Source organism: Erythrolamprus reginae, chromosome 11 (genome assembly GCF_031021105.1).
Source record: "Erythrolamprus reginae isolate rEryReg1 chromosome 11, rEryReg1.hap1, whole genome shotgun sequence".
NCBI lineage: Eukaryota > Metazoa > Chordata > Lepidosauria > Squamata > Dipsadidae > Erythrolamprus > Erythrolamprus reginae.
This window is the reverse complement of record NC_091960.1, coordinates 28,826,139-28,847,788: the sequence shown is the minus strand read 5'-3', so window position 1 is coordinate 28,847,788 and position 21,650 is coordinate 28,826,139. Positions and strand designations below refer to the sequence as shown.

General features: G+C 39.8%; 1 protein-coding gene across 2 annotated transcripts in view; it reads left to right on the top strand.

The window, feature by feature from the left end:
• The window catches only part of TFAP2E (transcription factor AP-2 epsilon), a 122,765-nt gene that overhangs the window by 82,298 nt on the left and 18,817 nt on the right, over positions 1 to 21,650 (top strand). For both annotated transcript variants that reach the window (XM_070764844.1, XM_070764843.1), the window contains one exon: positions 20,858 to 21,086. In XM_070764844.1, coding sequence (XP_070620945.1) covers positions 20,858 to 21,086 — 229 coding nt within the window. The remainder of the gene's footprint in view (positions 1 to 20,857; positions 21,087 to 21,650) is intronic.

The following is a 21,650-nucleotide window of genomic DNA, read 5'->3' as shown; positions in this document are numbered from 1 at the left end:
GAGGAGAAGCAGCTAGAGAAATTAGTGAAATAGGAAGATCTAAAAATTGAGCTGCAACGACTCTGGCATAAGCCAGTGAAAGTGATCCAAGTGGTACTGTAATACTGTCCATTGCCAAAAATGGTGTATTTACTTCCTCGTCTCTACTTCGTGGAAATTCGACTTTCGCGGGCGGTCTCGGAACGCATCCCCCGCGAAAATTGAGGGAACACTGTATATAAAATATGCCCCCATTTTGGTGGAGGCATGCGAATGTTGTCTGGTGGTGGGCACAAACCATGGAGCACTTGTTGTATGTTGTGTGTGTGTTTTATATTTTAAAATCAATTTTAAAAATTATTTTTAAGAAAACACCATTGTTTGAGACCAGACGGGGGAGATTTTGGGTGAGCACAGAACTACAGTCTGTTTTCTCCTTGGGGGAAACGAGAAAAAAAAATCCAGCATGAATGAGAGTAGGTAATATGATCACACAGGTACAAGTATACTGTAGATTTCTCCATAGGCGGTAGGCAGGGTCTTGGCCTTACTTTGATATTTTATTTTATTTTATTTTATTTTATTTTATTTTATTTTATTTTATTTTATTTTATTTTATTTTATTTTATTTTATTTTATTTTATTTTATTTTATTATTTTATTTATTTGTATGCCGCCCCTCTCCGAAGACTCGGGGTGGCTAACAGCAATAATAAGGCAGCATATAATAATAATCTAATACTAAAAACAATTAAAAACCCATTATAATAAAAACCAATCATACATACAGACATACCATGCATAAAATTGTAAATGCCTAGGGGGAAAGAGTATCTCAGTTCCCCCATGCCTGGTGGCAGAGGTGGGTTTTAAGTAGCTTACGAAAGGCAAGGACGGTGGGGGCAATTCTAATCTCTGGGGGGAGTTGGTTCCAGAGGGCCGGGGCCACCACAGAGAAGGCTCTTCCCCTGGGTCCCTCCAAGCGGCATTGTTTAGTTGACGGGACCCGGAGAAGGTCAACTCTGTGGGACCTAACCGGTCGCTGGGATTTGTGCAGCAGAAGGCGGTCCGGGAGATATTCTGGTCCGATGCCATGAAGGGCTTTATAGGTCATAACCAACACTTTGAATTGTGACCGGAAACTGGTCGGCAACCAATGCAGACTGCAGAGTGTTGGTGAAACATGGGCATATCTAGGGAAGCCCATGATTGCTCTCGCAGCTGCATTCTGCACGATCTGAAGTTTCCGAAAACTTTTCAAAGGTAGCCCCATGTAGAGAGTGTTACAGTAGTCAAGGCTCGAGGTGATGAGGGCATGAGTGACTGTGAGCAGTGACTCCCGGTCCAAATAGGGCCACAATTGGTGCACCAGGCGAACCTGGGCGAACGCCCCCCTCGCCACAGCTGAAAGATGTTTCTCTAATGTGAGCTGTGGATCGAGGAGGATTTCTTTTAAGGTTTTTTTTAAAATGGGAGACAATCATTTGTGTCCTCCAGAAACACTAGAGGCATTTTTAGAAAATAAAAATGGTGGCTGTAATCTAAAGTTTGCTTGGAAGTTTGCCTGAAACAGGAAAGGTGTGTGTGTGTGAGAGAGAGAGAAATTGCAAAGGTAAGAGGCAGCATTTGAGAGAGGTAAAACAGATGGGCAAAAGCAGCTTTCACAGTGTGTCTTTGAGTTTTGTGTCTCGTCAGAACTACTGCGACAGCTGTTCCTGCCTTTTGCACGCTCTCAAAATCCCAGGCCTTTTCCAGTTCTACATAGAATAAAGATTTAATAAATAAAGATAAATCATTTCTTAATTTTACAGGCAATAACTTTCAGCTAGCGATATACCGTGTATTGGGATCTGCAGGTCTCCACAATCTTGACTGAATTGTTTGGTGGAACCATCAGGGTGTCTCCATTCACCACCTTCAAAACAATTGAATTTAGGCCAGTGGTATTAAAAATTCAGAGCTGTTCAATTTGAGGTGGGGGGACGTCTTTTGGCATTTGCTTAAAAGCAGCTGAGTGTTTGAATGAATTCTATCCAATTCAGTTTTTTGGACTGATCCCAACAATTTAACAAACCAATTTGCTTTGCTAAAGATTTGAGGGCTACATAAATGCATTACCTGCGCAAAGCAGAATAAAATTATAATTTTCTTCTTCTCATTAGCCCAGTTCAAGTCCCATTCATTGGCAGCAGCAACATTAAAAAATAGGATGCAACAACTATCTATTAACCCTCAACACTGTCAGACTTTCTACTAAATCTGCACTTCTATTCTACTAGTTTTTCTCATCATTCCTATCACCCATTTCCTCCCATGTTGACTGTATGACTGTAACGTGTTGCTTATATCCTAAGATTTTTATTAATATTGCTTCTTCATTGCTTATTTGACCCCTATGACAATCATTAAGTGTTGCACCACATGATTCCTGACAAATGTATATTTTCTTTTATGTACGCTGAGAGCATATGCACCAAGACAAATTCCTTGTGTGTCCAATCACACTTGGCCAATAAAATTCTATTCTATTCTATTCTATTCTAATCAAATCAAATCAAGCTTATTGCAAAGACCAGAAAACAGAACAAATAAAAACACTCAAGGAATATCCTGTTAAAAATTCTAGAATAAAGTAATAAATAACAGATAAAATCTATATTAAAATCACACGGACTAACTATACAATCTATACTATCTATCAATTCGGATGCCAAATTGTATTTTTATTTGTTCTCTGGTTTCTGGTCTTTGACTATAATAAACTTGATTTGATTTGAACTATTGCGGTACATTAACTGGAAAGGAATACATTCAATCATTTCTTCAGCAATTGTTTCAAGTTACAACATCACTAAGACAAGTGGCCTACAAGTGGTCCTTGCACTTACAACCATGCAGCATCCCCATGATCACATGATCCAAATTTGGGCACATATGACAGCTGCCATGTTTTGGAGTCATAAAATGAGACATAACTCATTTAACAGCTGTCTTGTTTAGCAATGAAAATTTTGGTCTGAAGTCGAAGATCGCCTATGCCAGTGATGGGGAACCTATGGCACGGGTGCCACAGGTGGTACGCGGAGCCATATCTAATGGTGCATAAGCCGTTGCCCTAGCTCAGCTCCAACGTGCATGTGTGTGCCGGCCAGCTGATTTTTGACTTGCACGGAGGCTCTGGCAGGGCGTTTTTGGCTTCCAGAGAGCCTCTGGGGAGATGGGGCAGGGTGCTTTTGCCCTCCCTCGACTCCAGGGAAGCCTTTGCAGCCTGGGGAGGGCGAAACACGAGCCTACTGGGCCCACAGAATTTGGGAAACAGGCCATTTCCGGCTCCCAGGAGGCCTCTGTGGGGTGGGGGATGCTGTTTCTGCCCTCACCAGGCATTGAATTATGGGTGTGGGCACTCGCCCATGTGCAATAGCTGTTGTGTGTATGTCTTTTTAAATTATGGGTTTTTAGATTTTTAAATATTAGATTTGAATTGTACATTGTTTTTACTATTGCTGTGAGCCACCCCGAGTCTACGGAGAGTGGCGGCATACAAATTTAATAAATAATAAAATAATAATAAATAACCAAGAAAGGGACTAACTAAACTCCAGTGGCAAGAGGTTCCAATGATTAAAGCCTCCCTGGGACTTGAAGGGACATGCATTTTCTCCACCTGGTTAGATCCTCAGATGCGATAAGCTTCTTGCAGGCAGGTTTTATTGTTATGGAAGAATTCTGCAATCTGGGGATCTAGCGTTGGGCAATCTTTCTTCCTCCTGGGCTGCGTGACATTTGTCCTACCTGTTGGGCCCCTTCCTCCCCCCTCACCCCAGCACCTGAGATATTCAAGGGATGCAGGAAACGCTGTTACACTTCAAAAGAGGAGGCTTCAGCTCTTTGGTCGCAAACCTCAAATTACAGCTTCCAGATAAGGAGAGCAAATTTGAGCAAAACAGAAGCAAAAACCCTTCAGGGAAAAGGAGAAATTGCAAAGGACAGGTTAAGGCCGTTGACCTCTGCAGACCTCGCCATAAATACTTTCCATGCTAGCAAAAGGGGAGCGGGTGAACTCTGGGCTGCTTGGGAGCAGAGAGGGGTTGCATGGAGGCTCAAAAAATAATATAATAAAATAAAATAAATGAAATAAAATAAAATAAAATATAAAATGTTTCTATGTTTCTATGTTTCTATGTTTCTATAAAATAAAATAAAATAAAATAAAATAAAATAAAATAAAATAAAATAAAATAAATAAAATAAAATAAAATAAAATAAAATAAAATAAAATAAATAAAATAAAATAAAATAAAATAAAATAAAATAAAATAAAATAAATAAAATAAAATAAAATAAAATAAAATAAAATAAATAAAATAAAAAACACAACACAACACAACATAAATAAAATGAAATAAAATAAAATAAATAAAATAAAAAGTAGAATAGAACAGAATAAAAAATAGAATAGAATAGAATAGAAGTTGGGGAACAAGCCATTTCCAGCCTCCAGGGAGCCTCCAGGGGGGTGGGGAAAGTTGTTTTTCCCCTCCCAAGGCATTGGACTATGGGTGTGGGCACTCGCACATGAGTGATAGTGTGTACGCACGCTCTTTTGCCACCTGAGGAAAAGAAAGGTATAACAAGCAGGAAGAGGGAGATTGTGATCCCCTTATATAGAGCGCTGGTGAGACCACATTTGGAGTACTGTGTTCAGTTCTGGAGACCTCACCTACAAAAAGATATTGACAAAATTGAACGGGTCCAAAGACGGGCTACAAGAATGGTGGAAGGTCTGAAGTATAAAACGTATCAGGAAAGACTTAATGAACTCAATCTGTATAGTCTGGAAGACAGAAGGAAAAGGGGGGACATGATCGAAACATTTAAATATGTTAAAGGGTTAAATAGGGTTCAGGAGGGAAGTGTTTTTAACAGGAAAGTGAACACAAGAACAAGGGGACACAATCTGAAGTTAGTTGGGGGAAAGATCAAAGGCAACATGAGAAAGTATTATTTTACTGAAAGAGTAGTAGATCCTTGGAACAAACTTCCAGCAGACGTGGTTGGTAAATCCACAGTAACCGAATTTAAACATGCCTGGGATAAACATATATCCATTGTAAGATAAAATACAGGAAATAGTAAAAGGGCAGACTAGATGGACCATGGGGTCTTTTTCTGCCGTCAGTCTTCTATGTTTCTATGTTTCTATGAAAGTTCGTAATCACTGCAATATCAAATGTAAAACGTTTGACATTGTACAAGTAAAAAGCTGAATGTATGTACGGCGCATGGTGAATTGTGGTTAAACACGCTAAGCTTGTCAGATGGAAGGCTTGAAAGCCTGAGTTCGAGACCCGAGCATCGCACGGCAGGGTGAGCTCCCGGCTCCTACAGTTCAAAAGCGTACAAATGCAAGTAGATAAATAGGTACCACTTCAATGGGCGTTCCATGCACCTCAGTTTACTTGTAGCCATGCAGGAAATGAACACACCGCCACCACCACCTGAATCAAGAGACAAGTGGATAGGAGAAACATTTACCTTTAGGTAGAGTATGTAAGAGAAATAAAAACTGAAACTGGGTTGAATAAAGTGGGTGAGAGAGAACGAGAGAGGGGGGGAGGAGGAGAAATATTTTTGTGCGCCTTGGAGGCAGTGTTGATTCCTGGCGACTGCCCTGACTAGTCCTACAGTTTTCTTGGCAAAATTTCAGAAGCGGTTTGTCATTGCTTGCTGCCTAGGGCTGAAAGAGAGGGACTGGGTTTAAGGTCACCCAGCTGATTTCATGCCTAAGGGGAGAATTCACATTCTCCAGGTTTTTAGCCTAGTGCCTTAATCACTACACCAAACTAGTTTTTTCTCTCTCTCTGTCTCTGTCTCTTTCTCTTTCTATCTCTTTCTGCCTCTGTCTCTCTCTTTTTTCTCTTCTCTCTCTCTCTGTCTCTTTCTCTGTCTCTTTCTCTTTCTATCTTTCTGCCTCTGTCTCTCTCTCTCTTTCTCTTTTTTCTCTTCTCTCTCTCTCTCTGTGTGTCTCTTTCTCTGTCTCTTTCTCTTTCTATCTCTTTCTGCCTCTGTCTCTCTCTCTTTCTCTTTTTTCTCTTCTCTCTCTCTGTTTCTTTCTCTGTCTCTGTCTCTCTCCGTTTTCTCTCTCTCTCTCTCTCTCATAGAATGTATAAAATAAATCAAATCTAATATAATCTAATTTTTTTTTTTTTTTGCATAGAAAAGGTATCAAAGATGAATCAAAGATCCTCTCCAAATAGAAGCCGGGCTATAAAATAAATATAAGAACCAAGCCATTCCTGTAAACATTCTTACTTTACTTTTCAAAACTTTTCTTAGCAAGCAATACATCTACACAGGCCTTCATCCCAAACCAACTCTTTGCAGGAGAAATGAGATCCTTTGATGGAATCAGGAGGGCTGTTGAGATAGCAAAACTGTTGTCTTCGACAGGTGGCAGGTCAAGTCTAAAACTAGGACATGCCGTAGCCATCCCTATTGTTATGTCCGTGAAGAAAATAAAGAGAAAATCAATTATAGGTTAAGACGCGGCTTGAGTTTAGAAAGCCGCCAAAAATAAACAGTTGTCAGTTTATTCCCGCGCAAAAGAAAAAATATAAATAGGGCAACGGATTAGCCGTTGCCCTTGTTGAGAATTGATTGTTGGAGAGAGCTGTTTGTCCCATTATGCCTTATTCAATAAACCTGTTGAACCCGAAGAAGTCTCCGGTGCAGTGATTTAACAGTGGCGACGAGGAGGTCGAACTCCCGCTGCAGAAACCATGAGCTCCGTCATGGCTCAAGCGCCCGCCTTCTATAACCCGGACACCGAAAAAGACTCTATCAGGAGGAAATAACCAGGACAGGAGTATTCACTGAGTTCAGAGCACAGAACAGTTTATTAACTGCATTATAATACAATAATAGAATTATTTTGTCAGCTTGGATTTAGGTCTTTTGCGACAATGCAAGGATTCCATATCCAGCTCAGCTTCTTCTACAGATCCTAAAAATCTAACAGAAGCATCACACATGTCACAATATCCTCACGCAAATGGCATGAATTATGCCATGAACAAATCACGTAATTTGTGTCACTTGAACAGTGGTGTTGTGACCTTTGTGACACCATTTCCCTGCCATTGCCTTCTTGGTTGCTGAAAACAAGCTGCCGATTAGATTAGATTAGATCTGGATTGCTTTCCTTCCATTGCAGGAAATGTGTTAAGTTATGAACTACATCATCATACATACATACATACAGTATGTTAAACTGGCGGAATAAGGCCTGGTGCCTTTTCATACATTATGATTAGACTATTAAAAAGGAATAAGGAAGGCGTTCCAGAACAAGGTAAGCAAAGGCTGCCTCTGAAAGGTAGGGACTGAAAGGTTTCAATTGCGCTTCCCAAGGCCAATAAACTTCAAAGCAGTCAAACAGGTTTTCTTGAGTTGCTATGACCTATCTAATAGCTATGGGTGGAAGAGAGGGGGAGAGATACCGGTAATTTGACTCTTCCCTCCAATACATGTGCCTAGAAATTGCATTATTTATAAGGTATCGCCCTATAAATTCCATTTGTCAAAACAATTGACAAGACACATTATCTGTTGCTTTGAAATTAAATTCTACCCCCAGATGTTTTACGTTGGGATTCAAAAGAAACTCAGGCATAAGTAGATCTAGACTCGGTTTCTGACTGGTCCAACACATGGCAACTCCAAATCTCAACCAGCAAATGCTCTGTCCTACACATCGGCAAAAAGAATCAGAACTTCAAATAAAAACCGAATAAACAAATTATCACAGATAATCTCCACTCAGTCAAGGACCTCGGGATACTAATAACTAAAGATCTATGTGCCAAAGCCCACTGCAACAACATCGCCAAGAAGGCCTCAAGAGTTGTTAATCTAATCCTACGTAGCTTCTGCTCTGGAAATCTCACACTACTTACCAGAGCTTTCAAAACTTTCACCAGATCCATCATAGAATACAGCGCATCTGTTTGGAACCCATACCACATTTCTGACATTAACACCCTCTAAAATGTCCAGAGATACTTCACCAGAAGAGCCCTTCACTCCTCTGCTCATAACAGAATTCCTTACGAAACTAGACTTACAATCCTGGGTCTTGAAAGCTTAGAACTACGATGCCTTAAACATGATCTAGGTATTGCCCACAAGATCATATGCTGCAATGTCCTGCCTGTCAAAGACTACTTCAGCTTTAACCACAACAACACAAGAGCACACAACGGGTTCAAGCTTAATATTAACCGCTCCAAACTGGACTGTAAAAAATATGACTTTAGTAATCGGGTTGTTGAAGCGTGGAACTTATTACCGGACTTTGAAGTATCATCCCCTAACCCAGTGTTCCCTCTAATTTTTGGGGGGGCTGGGCGGAAAAGTATAGTGTCTGAGCGGCAGTCCCTTCGGGACTGGGTGGCACAGAAATAATAAATAAATAAATAAATAAATAAATAAATAAATAAACAAACAAACAAACAAACAAACAAACAAACAAACAAACAAACAAACAAACAAACAAATAAAAAGCCCACCCTGTTTTGCCTAAGAGAATTTCAAAATAAAATACTGTACTGTGTGTCTAGAACAGTGAGCTCATAATAGGGCAACTCTATCAATATCAAAATGCCACTTAAATAGTTGAGCTAGTTTCAAACTAGATTTTGATTTTCTTTCTCTCTTCCTTACTCCCATTCTTTTTCTTTCTCTTTTCCTTCCTCTCTTTTTTCTATCTGTTTCTCTCTCTTCCTCTCTCTCTCCTTCCCTCTCACTCTTTCCCTCTCGGCTTCTGGGCAGGTTTGGAAAACTCTGAGTTGATGATGATTTTTAAGTGAGTGATTGCTCACTGCTCAGCTTAGAGGGAACTATGCCCTAACCCCCAACACTTTACCCTTAGACTTTCCACGGTTGACCTCTCCAGATTCCTAAGAGGTCAGTAAGTGCACTAGAGTGTCTTCCGTCCCCTGTCCTATAGTCTCTCCTATATCTCCTATATCTTCTCTACTATATCCTCTATAACCTTCGTTGTGTATTATTGTGTATTGGACAAAATAAATAAATAAAAAGAAATAAAATCTTACGTCTTGGTGTCCAGCCAGCCTTATTCGGGCGTGGAATGAAGTAAACCAATGAGAATTGAGGAGGGGCAAACTGAGTATAAAGCTTTCTTGTTTTGCAAGGCTGACTTCGTGTTTTGCTAATACCAAATCCCTTCTCCAGAGTCATCTCAGTGCTCATGGGCAGCACCCACGTCTTCCTGCATAGGTTTTAATAGATTAGAATGTATGAGGTTTATACATTTAAAATATTTACACTCCATCTTTCCATTCATTTCAATCCAATCTTGTTGCTTAACTTAGCCCATGCATAAAACCATCGGTGATTAAACAAGGACAAACCCCAAAACACCATCAAAGCCAACAGGAATAAATCAGGGTTACAAAGCATTGGCAAGAGACAGACTTTGTGTACCTCGCTTCATGATGTGCACATTCTGGGACCGCCTTCTGCCGCATGAATCCCAGCGACCAGTTAGGTCCCATAGAGTTGGCCTTCTCCGGGTCCCGTCGACTAAACAATGTCGTTTGGCGGGACCCAGGAGAAGAGCCTTCTCTGTGGCGGCCCCGACCCTCAGCTCCCCCCAGATATCAGAGTTGCCCCCACCCTCCTTGCCTTTCGCAAGCTCCTTAAAACCCACCTCTGTCGTCAGGCATGGGGGAATTTAAATTTCCCTTCCCCCGCTTGTATGTATGATTGGTTCTTTAAATTGGGGTTTTTAAGATTATTTTTAATATTAGATTTGTTTACATTGTCTTTTTTATTGTTGTTAGTCTTCGGAGAGGGGCAGCATACAAATCTAATAAATAAATGAATGAATGAATGAATGAATGAATGAATGAATGAATAAACAAACAAACAAACAAACAAACAAATAAATTCCCAAATGCGTGTGAGAAGGGGGGGATGGAGGGAGGGAAGGAAGGAGAGAGAGAGAGACCCAAATAGACCAATAGCAATAGCATTTATAGCATTTAGACTTATATACCGCTTCACAGTGCTTTACAGCCCTCTCTAAGCGGTTTACAGAGAGTCAGCCTCATTTTATCAACCTTGGAAGCAGTGAAGTTCTGTAAAAAAATTTACTACCACACTGTGGGTGTGGTTTATTTTATGGGTGTGACGATCATGTGACCAGGGTGGCTTAAAGGTCATGTGACTGGCTTAAAGGCAATCAACTTGACGTCACTCATTTCAAGGGTTAGGGTGCCTGGCCTTTCCTCGCCTCAAAGAGATACATTCTCTCTATCTATTTACTATTACCGAACATCCAAAATATACTATTTAATTCTATGTATATATGCCATACTTGTACATACATATTGCGCACAGGCATACAAAAATATACATTATTTACTATATAAACTGTATGTACACACACATAAACACACACACACAGTTCTAAAATTATACACATCCAACCTTGTTTACTGCGATAGGAAAAACCTACCCAGAGCCCAGAAGGGGGAAAAAAAAAAAATTAAACTGTACTTGCAGGAGCCCATCACTGCTTGGAAGGATGGAAGGCTGACTCAAACTTGACCCTGGTGAGAATTGAACTGGTGAATTACGGCCAGCGGTCAGTAGAAGCAGCTTGCAGTACTGCACTCTAACCACTGCACCACCAAGGCTCATAAGAGTTAAGGAAAAGAAATAAGCAACTCTAAAAGCTCAGTACAAATTCGGACTCTTATGTTTTTAAAATACTGGCAGTCCTCAGCTTACAATCACAAATTGAGACCATGGTTGTTGAGCAAATCACTGCAGTAGAAACATAGAAACATAGAAACAGAAGTCTGACGGCAGAAAAAGACCTCCTGGTCCATCTAGTCTGCCCTTATACTATTTTCTGTATTTTATCTTAGGATGGATATATGTTTATCCCAGGCATGTTTAAATTCAGTTACTGTGGATTTATCTACCACGTCTGCTGGAAGTTTGTTCCAAGGATCTACTACTCTTTCAGTAAAATAATATTTTCTCATGTTGCTTTTGATCTTTCCCCCAACTAACTTCAGACTGTGTCCCCTTGTAGGGGTAAGAACTGGTTGTAAGTCACATTTTTCAGTGCCACGGTAATTTTGTCCATCACTAAATGAATGATTGCAACTAGTTGAGAACTACCTGGGTTTTTAAAAAGTGTTTTTATAGCATCAAACTGATTAGCAGGAGAGGGGGCGCGATAATCACCTACTACAGTTAACAAAACATTAGAAGAGCAAGGAAAAAGATTATCGCAAAAACAAAGCAACTCCAAAAATTCCTGGGCTTTTGGACAATTCAAATTTTGACCGAGTGTACCAATGTTGGGTTGTTGCCAGTTCAGACTGGTTCTTTAGAACCGGTAGTAAAAATTCAGCACCACTCGCAGAAACAGCAGCAACGACCAGCAGTCAATGCTCTTGAACTGGTCTTCTGGTTGCCGTGGATTTAAAAAAACCCTCTACTTATGCGCAAAAGCTTCTGCGCATGGGCCAGGGGTCATTTCCAGGAAGGGACGTAAAGCAAGCACATGGGCAAAATGTGCACTTCCATTGCAATGCGAACTGGTGAGGAAGGTGAGGAGAACCCACCCCTGGACTGTACGTATGTTGTGACTGCAAATCAGTGCGTAGATTTATCCTTCCAATTTTGGATAATAATCATTTTAACCATCCTTGTGCACAAAACAATCACAATATCTGAAATTTAGATACAGGGAATCTAGCCCACAAAATACAGATTTCCTTTATGTACAATGAATCTAAAATCATATTATTATTATTATTATTAGTAGTAGTAGTAGTAGTAGTAGTAGTAGTAGTAGTAGTAGTAGTCGTCGTCTTCGGAGAGAGGTGGCATACAAATCTAATAAATTGAATTGAATTATTATTACTGGTATTATTATCATATTATTATTATTATTAGTAGTAGTAGTAGTAGTAGTAGTCGTCTTCGGAGAGAGGTGGCATACAAATCTAATAAATTGAATTGAATTATTATTAGTAGTATTATTATCATATTAGTAGTAGTAGTAGTAGTAGTAGTAGTAGTAGTAGTAGTCGTCGTCGTCTTCGGAGAGAGGTGGCATACAAATCTAATAAATTGAATTGAATTATTATTACTGGTATTATTATCATATTATTATTATTATTATTAGTAGTAGCAGTAGTAGTAGTCGTCGTCTTCGGAGAGAGGTGGCATACAAATCTAATAAATTGAATTGAATTATTATTACTGGTATTATTATCATATTATTATTATTAGTAGTAGTAGTAGTAGTAGTAGTAGTAGTAGTAGTCGTCGTCTTCGGAAAGAGGTGGCATACAAATCTAATAAATTGAATTGAATTATTATTAGTAGTATTATTATCATATTAGTAGTAGTAGTAGTAGTAGTAGTAGTAGTAGTCGTCGTCGTCGTCTTCGGAGAAAGGTGGCATACAAATCTAATAAATTGAATTGAATTATTATTAGTAGTATTAGTATCAGTATTAGTATTAGTATTATCATTATTGTTGTTTTTAAAATCTATTTGCTACCTATCTCTTCGTGGAGTTATACTCTAATGATTTACAATAATAAAAAGGAAGAAAATGAAAGGAGTGTAAACAGAAGTAAAGTAATAGTATCATAAAATAAACAATGGAAAAGGAACTACGTTGAGTCTACACCAATATTTATTGCCCTATAAATTTCAACCCTGAATGTTGTATACCAAAACAACATGTGAATTAATATTTCAATTCCTGAATTGCATCTCCAGTAAGCAATAACCCTTATGAAACATTCCCTTGGACAACCAGATTATGTGAAAGAATTTTTCTGCTGTGTTAACCTCACGTAAGATAAAAGGAAATCACTTTCCTATTCTTTTAAAGCAAACTTCCACTGGTTTAATAAAAACAGAATGTTGTTATTCCAAAGGCTGTGGAGGGAGGGAGTTCATATCAATCCTACTGACTTCCTTCAACTTCTTAAGAAAAAGACCACTGCTTTAGGGACTTTCAAAGGCCGTGGGATTTCAGAATGAGATCAAAGCGAAACAATCTGAATAAAGGGGACTTAACTAATATAGGAAGAAGAATTCTCAGAGAAATCAAAATCACTTCTAAGCTCTACAAACATTTTAAAACAGCCCTATCAGAACAAAGTTGATCCAAAATAATGAGATTATCAAAAGCCCAATTAACCCTAATTCTGATACAGCTTTACCAACTATTGTTTATCTTCTTTCCATTGTGTCTCTATTTATTTTATTGTCAAATTTCCACCAGTGAGAATTCCCAGGAATCTATATTCAGGTAAACAAAGCTTCAAAACACAACCTAAAGCTCAATTGTTAACTTAATTATTTGACTAAGATATCTTTAATCAACTTTTTAAATCTTCTTTCCGTTGAAGCCTTATTGTACATTGTGAAATTTGCCAAGTTGCCAAAATTTCTAGGCAACAATACCCAAGTATACAAAAGCGTCGCAATGCAAACAAAAGCTCAAATCACTAACTAAATTTGACTAGTTGACTGAAATAATTTTTATCCACTTAATGTCTGTGCGAGATTCTCAGTCATCCAGGTCATAGTTGTCCCAAAGGTGCTTTTTTCCCCAAGAAAACCAGATAGTCCAGTTGCCTACGGAAAAAGCACATTTGGGACATTTTAATCAGTTTGTTTATCTTCTTTTGATTCTGTCATCTGCACCTCTATAACTGTCTGGTTTGGTTCTGCATAAGACAGACACAGACTTCAGAGGAGAATCAGAACTGCAGAACACACAATGGCTGCCAACCTGCCTTCCATTGAGGACCTGTATACTGCACGAGTCAAAAAGAAGGCGGGGAAAATATTTACTGACCCCTCACATCCTGGACACAAATTGTTTCAACTCCTACCCTCAAAACGTCGCTACAGAGCACTGCACACCAAGACAACTAGACACAAGAACAGTTTTTTTCCAAACGCCATCACTCTACTAAACAAATAATTCCCTCAACACTGTCAGACATTCTACTAAATCTGCACTTCTATTCTACTAGTTTTTCTCATCATTCCTTTCACCCATTTCCTCCCATGTTGACTGTATGACTGTAACTAGTTGCTTATATCCTAAGATTTTTATTAATATTGCTTCTTCATTGCTTATTTGACCCCTATGACAATCATTAAGTGTTGTACCACATGATTCTTGACAAATGTATATTTTATTTTATGTACGCTGAGAGCATACGCACCAAGACAAATCCCTTGTGTGTCACATCACACTTGGCCAATAAAAATTCTCTTCTCTTCTCTTCTATTCTATTCTATTCTATTCTATTCTATTCGTCTGTCTGTCTGTCTGTCTGTCTGTCTGTCTGCCTGCCTGCCTGCCTGCCTGCCTGCCTGCCTGCCTACCTACCTACCTATCTACCTACTGTTGTGGTTAGCTCTGGCCCAGCTCCTGCCCCAAGGAATGTGCGTAAAGTTCGCCCGAACATGCCGAATCTAAACACCATTGGGTTCGCCCATCACTAGTATTAATTAGATTGATTTTACTATTGTCTCTTTATATATGTTGTGAGCCGCCCCGAGTCCTCGGAGAGGGGCGGCATACAAATCCAATTAAATATAAAACATAAATAAATAAATAAATATTTAGCATGTCAGAAGCCAGCTGGGGAGGTCGCAAGCAAAAATCATATGATCTTAGCGTACTGCAACCATTGTAAATACATACTTGTTGCCATGCGCCTGGATTTTGTCTCACTTTTGATACAAATTTTGATCATGTAATTGTGCGAATGCTGTGACAGTCTGCAGGGAACAGTCGCACGTCACTTTTTTGAATGCTGTCGTAATTTTGAACAGTCACTAAATGAATGCTCATAAGTTGAGGACCATCAGTAGTGCATACTTTAAAAAACAAACAAACTGAACTCTCTACATGGGGCTACCTTTGAAAAGTGTTCGGAAACTTCAGATCGTGCAGAATGCAGCTGCGAGAGCAATCATGGGCTTCCCCAGGTATGCCCATGTTACACCAACACTCCACAGTCTGCATTGGTTGCCAATCAGTTTCTGGTCACAATTCAAAGTGTTGGTTATGACCTATAAAGCCCTCCATGGCATCGGACCAGAATACACCCGGGTCCACCTTCTGCCGCACGAATCCCAGCGACCGGTTAGGTCCCATAGAGTCGGTCTTCTTCGGGTCCCGTCAACTAAACAATGCCGTCTGGCGGGACCCAGGGGAAAAGCCTTCTCTGTGGCGGCCCCGACCCTCTGGAACCAGCTCCCCCCGGAGATCAGAATTGCCCTCACCCTCCTTGCCTTTCGTAAGCTCCTTAAAACCCACCTCTGTTGTCAGGCTTGGGGGAACTGAACTACCCTTTTCCCCCTAGGCCTATACAATTTATGCGTGGTATGTTTGGTTTTAATAAGGGTTTTTTAATTATTTTAAACATTAGATTTTTTACATACTCTTTATTACTGTTAGCCGCCCCGAGTCTACGGAGAGGGGCGGCATACAAATCTAAGAAATAAATAAATCTAAGAAATAAATAAACTGAAGGAGGATTCAGTGAGCTTAGAACTGAAAAATTAGAAAGGAAAACAAGCCACAACTGACACATTTCTTCATCCAAGTTTGAGTCAATGTGCAAATACTAATTTTGATTCCCCTCCAAAAAGTGGATTACTTTGAAAGCCACCCCTCCTCCTCTACCATTCATAGAAGCAGTCCTGGTTGCAAAGCCACGTGACATGGGCACTGACTTAAATTCTTAATTCATACTTCAATATTCATGAGGAGCTTATGAATTCGCCTTTTATTGGCTGCAAAATGGGTCACACCACTTAATCAGATACCTATTCCTTTGCTGTGTAAGAACTCTAGGTTATGTAAGTTGTTTTTGTACAACTGATGGTACGTTCCCAAGCATCTCATACCATACATGATGTAGAGCCGTGTTCCTCAAAGTAGGCATTTTTTATTTATTTTATTTATTTATTGGATTTGTATGCCGCCCCTCTCCGAAGACTCGGGGCGGCTAACAGCAATAATAAAACAGTGTATAACAATAATCCAATACTAAAAACAATTAAAACCCATTATAATAAAAAAAACCAAACATACATACAGACATACCATGCATAAAATTGTAAAGGCTAGGGGGAAAGGGTATCTCAATTCCCCCATGCCTGGCAGCAGAGGTTGGTTTTAAGTAGCTTACGAAAGGCAAGGAGGGTGGGGGCAATTCTAATCTCTGGGGGGAGTTGGTTCCAGAGGGCTGGGGCCACCACAGAGAAGACTCTTCCCCTGGGTCCTGCCAAGCGGCATTGTTTAGTTGACGGGACCCGGAGAAGACCCACTCTGTGGGACCTAACTGGTTGCTGGGATTCATGCAGCAAATTTTATTTTAAAATGAGCATATTTCAATTTACTCATTTATGAATCCCGTTGGGATTGGGGGGCATAGAAGTTGAATCAAATAAATCCCCATAATTCCTCATGCTGGCTATGGAATTGCGGGAGTTCAAGTTGGCCGATCGGAAACTTGGAAAGTTGGAGAAACCGCTGATGTGGAGGAAAGCAACTTTGGTTCTTGATCTTGTTGTCAAAACAAATTAAAGGTGACCTCGAGTGAGGAAATTTCCTCTTTGTTTTGTTTTTTTAAAATCAAAAGAGAGGATTTGTGGAGCTGGATGTCACAAAATTTTATAGCATAGTAAAAAGTTTTAAGAGAGGACTGGGGTCCTTAGTGTTCTTTGTGCTTGGTGGCTTTCTTGAAGACATTTAATTACCAAACTAGATAATAATAATAATAATAATAATAATAATAATAATAACAACAACAACAACAACAACAACAACAACAACAACAACAACCACCTGTGCCAGAACTACCATTTACCAGTGGCAAAGAACTGGTGGGATCATAAGCCTGAAAAAGTGGTCGAAAATGAGCAAGCAAAACTACTGTGGGACTTCCGACATCAGACTGACTGAATTCTGAAGCATAACACACCAGACATCCTGATTGTGGAGAAAAAGAAAGCATGGATCATCGACATTGCAATCCCAGGAGACAGCAGAATTAAGGAGAAGCAGCTAGAGAAATTAGTGAAATACGAAGATCTAAAAATCAAGCTGCAACGACTCTGGCATAAGCCAATGAAAGTGGTCCCAGTGGTACTTGGCACGCTGGGCGCAATACCAAAGGATCTCGGCGGACATTTGAAAACCATCAGAATTGACAAAATCTCCATCTGTCAATTGCAAAAGGCCGCTTTACTGGGATCGGCAAACATAATTTGCCGCTACATCACGCAGTCCTAGGTGCTTGGGAAGTGCCCGACTGATGATGAAATACAAAATCCAGCATAGTGATCTCATTTGCTGTGTTGTACTGACAATAATAATAATAATAATAATAATAATAATAATAATAATAATAATTTATTAGACTTGTATGCCGCCCCTCTCCGGGATATGCTCTTATTTATATGTATTAGTGTTGATGGGAGTGTTCCCAGTGGGGTTTTTTTTATAGTTCTATAGTGTTAGTTTTGGCCAGGAACTAAATAATAATAGTTCCTTGGGACTTATTCAATTATTGTGTGTGTATTGTATTTTTCCTTCCAAAGAAATTTATGCAGGTTGCCCATCATTTCATTCCATTAAAAAACCCTGAGATACATATGCATCAGGGTGAAAAGCAATGGCCCAAAGTGTGATTTGATCCTGGGTTTCTGTTTGTCTAAGTTCAATGCTTGTATTAAGGTGCTACATTGGTTGCTGATGTGGATGGTTGGATTCTTGTAGTTTATACGAGATCTGTTCAGATTAAGTTAAGTCATTTATATTCAGGAATTAGCCTGGCAATTGGAGTGGATTGAGTTCATAGCCTGTGGTGCTATGGCAGGTGTGCATGTCACACAATCTAATTGCTATTCTCATTCTTCCGATTTAGACCAATGTATCCCAGACCTTTCTCCCTTTCTTCTCCACTCAGTTTTCTGAGTTCTCCAACCAGTAGCTGCCATTGTTATTTCATCGAATCCCACAAAGTAAGGATAAGAAGCGTCGCCTCCATAAATACTCACCCTATGTGGTTAAGAAATTTCACATTCTCAGTTTGTCTTATGACAGGGGTCTCCAACCTTGACAACTTTAAACCTGGTGGACTTCAACTCAAAGCAAAGCTGGCTGGGGAATTCTGGGAGTTGATGTCTGCCAGGCTTAAAGTTGCCAAGGTTGGAGACCCCTGCCTAATGAGACCCTTATTCAATGTGCATTAATGTGCAAGTCGCCCTCAATTTACAACAAATTGTTTAGCAACCACTCCAAGTTAGACAGTGCTATGTACAGTATTTAGTAATACATATAGTAACAGCAGCTAGGATTGTATTTGCGCAAAATTGGAAAGCAGGTATGGAGATGAGCAGATAATAAAAAAAAGTTTTGAACTGCACTTAAATGAACAGATTAACACTAAGATTAAAAGGTAAAGAGGACTAATTGTATTACAAGACTTGGGGGAAGTTTTATAGATGGTTAAAAAATGAATATACAGTGTTCCCTCGATTTTTGCGGGGGATGCGTTCCAAGACTGCCCGCGAAAGTCGAATTTCCGCGAAGTAGAGATGCGGAAGTAAATACACTATTTTTGGCTATGAACAGTAACACAAGCCTTCCCTTAACACTTTAAACCCCTAAATTACAATTTCCCATTCCCTTAGCAACCATTCATATTATTACTCACCATGTTTATTTATTAAACTTTATTAAAAAAAATATTTATTAAAGGCAGACAAAAGTTTGGCAATGACATATGATGTCATTGGGTGGGAAAAACTGTGGTATAGGGGAAAAACCCGCAAAGTATTTTTAAATTAATATTTTCAAAAAACCGTGGTATAGACTTTTCGCGAAGTTCGAAGCCGCGAAAATCGAGGGAACACTGTAAATAAAGAATTTTGTTTATTTATTTATTTATTTATTTTGTCAAACAATTATAGGGTTGTAATTTTTACAAATAAAACATTAGATAAGTAATGATAAAAAGTAACAAAAAAAGACAATAGGACAGGGACGGTAGGCACAGTGGTGCGCTTATGCACGCCCCTTACAGACCTCTTAGAAAGGGGGAGAGGTCAATTGTAGAAAATCTAAGGTTAAAGGTTTTGGGGTTAGGAGTAGAAACAACAGAATCAGGTAATGCATTCCAGGTGTTGATTACTCTGTTGCTGAAGTCATATTTTTTGCAGTCAAGTTTGGAGCGGTTGACATTTAGTTTAAATCGATTTCGTGCTTGTGTGTTGTTGCGGTTGAAGGTGAAGTAGTCGTTAAGAGGTAGGACATTTTGGTATATGATTTTATGAACTATAATTAAGTCGGAACGGAGACGACGGAGTTGCAAGTTGTCTAAACCAAGAATTTCAAGTCTGGTGGAGTAAGGTATTTTGTTGTGAGAAGAGGAGTGAAGGACTCTTCTTCTGAAATATTTCTGGACTCTCTCAATTGTATTGATGTCAGATATGCAATGTGGGTTCCATACAGGTGAGCTGTATTCTAGGATTGGTCTGACAAATGTTTTGTAACCTCTTGTTAGCAGTTCAAAATTACCAGAGTAAAAGTTTGAATATATCTGAATGATGTAACCCAGATGTAACGCTTGAAAGAGAGAAGGGGATGGGGGGAGAAAATCTAAAAATTGAAGTGTATTAATAGACAGATGCATAAAGATAAAAGAAATAGATTAAAGGAATATACGTATATGGAATAAACATGTGTAAAAGAATTCAAGGTTGCTGGAATATCATCCCTGAAACTTTTCCAATTTACAGCAAATTGCAGCAAAGGAAGAAGGAAGGGAAGAGAGGAATAAGAAGAAACAAAGAGGAGGAGGAGGAGGAAAGAAGAGAGTGAGGAGAGAGGGCAGAAGGGGAAGAAAGGAAGAGGAGAAGGGAAGGGAAGTAGTTTTAGAAAGAGAAAGACAAAAAGAAGGAAAGAAGAAAGAAGGAAGGGCTGTATGAGATGGAAAGAGTGGATGGTTAAAAAAGCAGCCTTGAACTAACAAAACAATAAGATGAATATAGAATATATGTATAAAGATTTTGTAAAAGAATGAATTGAGAAATGAGATGATAAATAGGTGAAAACGTCTGTATGGGAATGAAAATACTCCCCCTCCCCCAAAAAAGTTAGAAGGTGCTGAAAAAAGCTTCTTGTGGCCTTTGCAGATTTGGGTCCTTCTCAACTGGTCTCCAATAGTGTTGGGTTAAAGGTTCGGGTAAAGTTCAGGTTCGTCGTTTGCTCGAACACCGCGAAACGCCGCCGCCCGGGAGGATAGTGGGGAATCCCATATACTGCAAGCAAAAGGAGGTGGGAAATCCCACGATGGGATTCCGGGGGCGGGGCTTTGACCTCACAGAGACTACTTCCTGGCTGGCCAAAACGGGGAGGAAGGAGTCTCCGTGACGTCAAAGCCCCGCCCCCGGAATCCCATCATGGGATTCCCCACCTACTTTTGCTTGCAGGCCTCTGCAGCATCCTTTTCTGTAAAAATACAGAAAAGGACACCGCAGCGGCTTGCTGCTGCTCGGGTTCGGGTTTGGCGAACTCACCCGAACTTCACGGCAAAGTTCGGGTGAGTTCACCAAACCCGAACTTTGTTGGGTTCGCCCAACACTAGTCTCCAACAAATGAATTTGGGGTGGGGGGGAAGCTGGATTCAGCTAATGATTGTGGCGATTGTTATGGTTGCTTAATCCTAAATGAACCCATGCTTCGTTATATAGCTGTCAATCCTTTGTTCTTGTCTTCTAGTGCCCCTCCCTTCGAAGGCCAATGGGACCACCATCTCTTCCCTGTCCATGAACAAGGAGAGCCTGATAGGAGGGGTGACCAATCCCAACGAAGTCTTCTGCTCTGTTCCTGGACGCTTGTCCCTCCTCAGCTCCACCTCCAAGTACAAAGTGACCGTCGGCGAAGTTCAGAGGAGGCTCTCGCCCCCAGAATGCCTCAACGCTTCTCTCCTGGGCGGTGTCCTTCGGCGGTAGGAATCCACAACGTTCATCTGTTTAGTTGGTTAAACTGTGGTTGAAGGGTCTGTTTTTACAGTCGTAAATTTGTGATGGGTGCCATATAAAATAAGAGAAAAAGGAAGGAAGGAAGGAAGGAAGGAAGGAAGGAAGAAAGGAAGAAAGGAAGAAGGAAGGAAGGAGAGAGAGAGAAGGAAGGAAGGAGAGAAAGAGAGAGGAAAGTAAGAAAGAAAGAAGGAAGAAGGAAGGAGAGAGACAGAGAAAGAAAGAAAGAAAGAAAGAAAGGAAGGAAGGAAGGAAGGAAGGAAAGAAAGGAAGGAAGAAAGAAAAGAAAAGAAAAGAAAAGAAAAGAAAAGAAAAGAAACTGGTCAGCCAAAGTATCTTAGTAAAATTTTACCCAGAACAAACTGCTGCCAGGTTTACCTATGACTACAGCATATAGCGAATAGAATAAGGTAGAACAGAAGAGAAGAGCAGAATAGAATAGAATAGAATAGAATAGAATTCTGTATTGGTCAAATGTGATTGGACACACAACGAACTTGTCTTGGTGCATATGCTCTCAGTGTACATAAAAG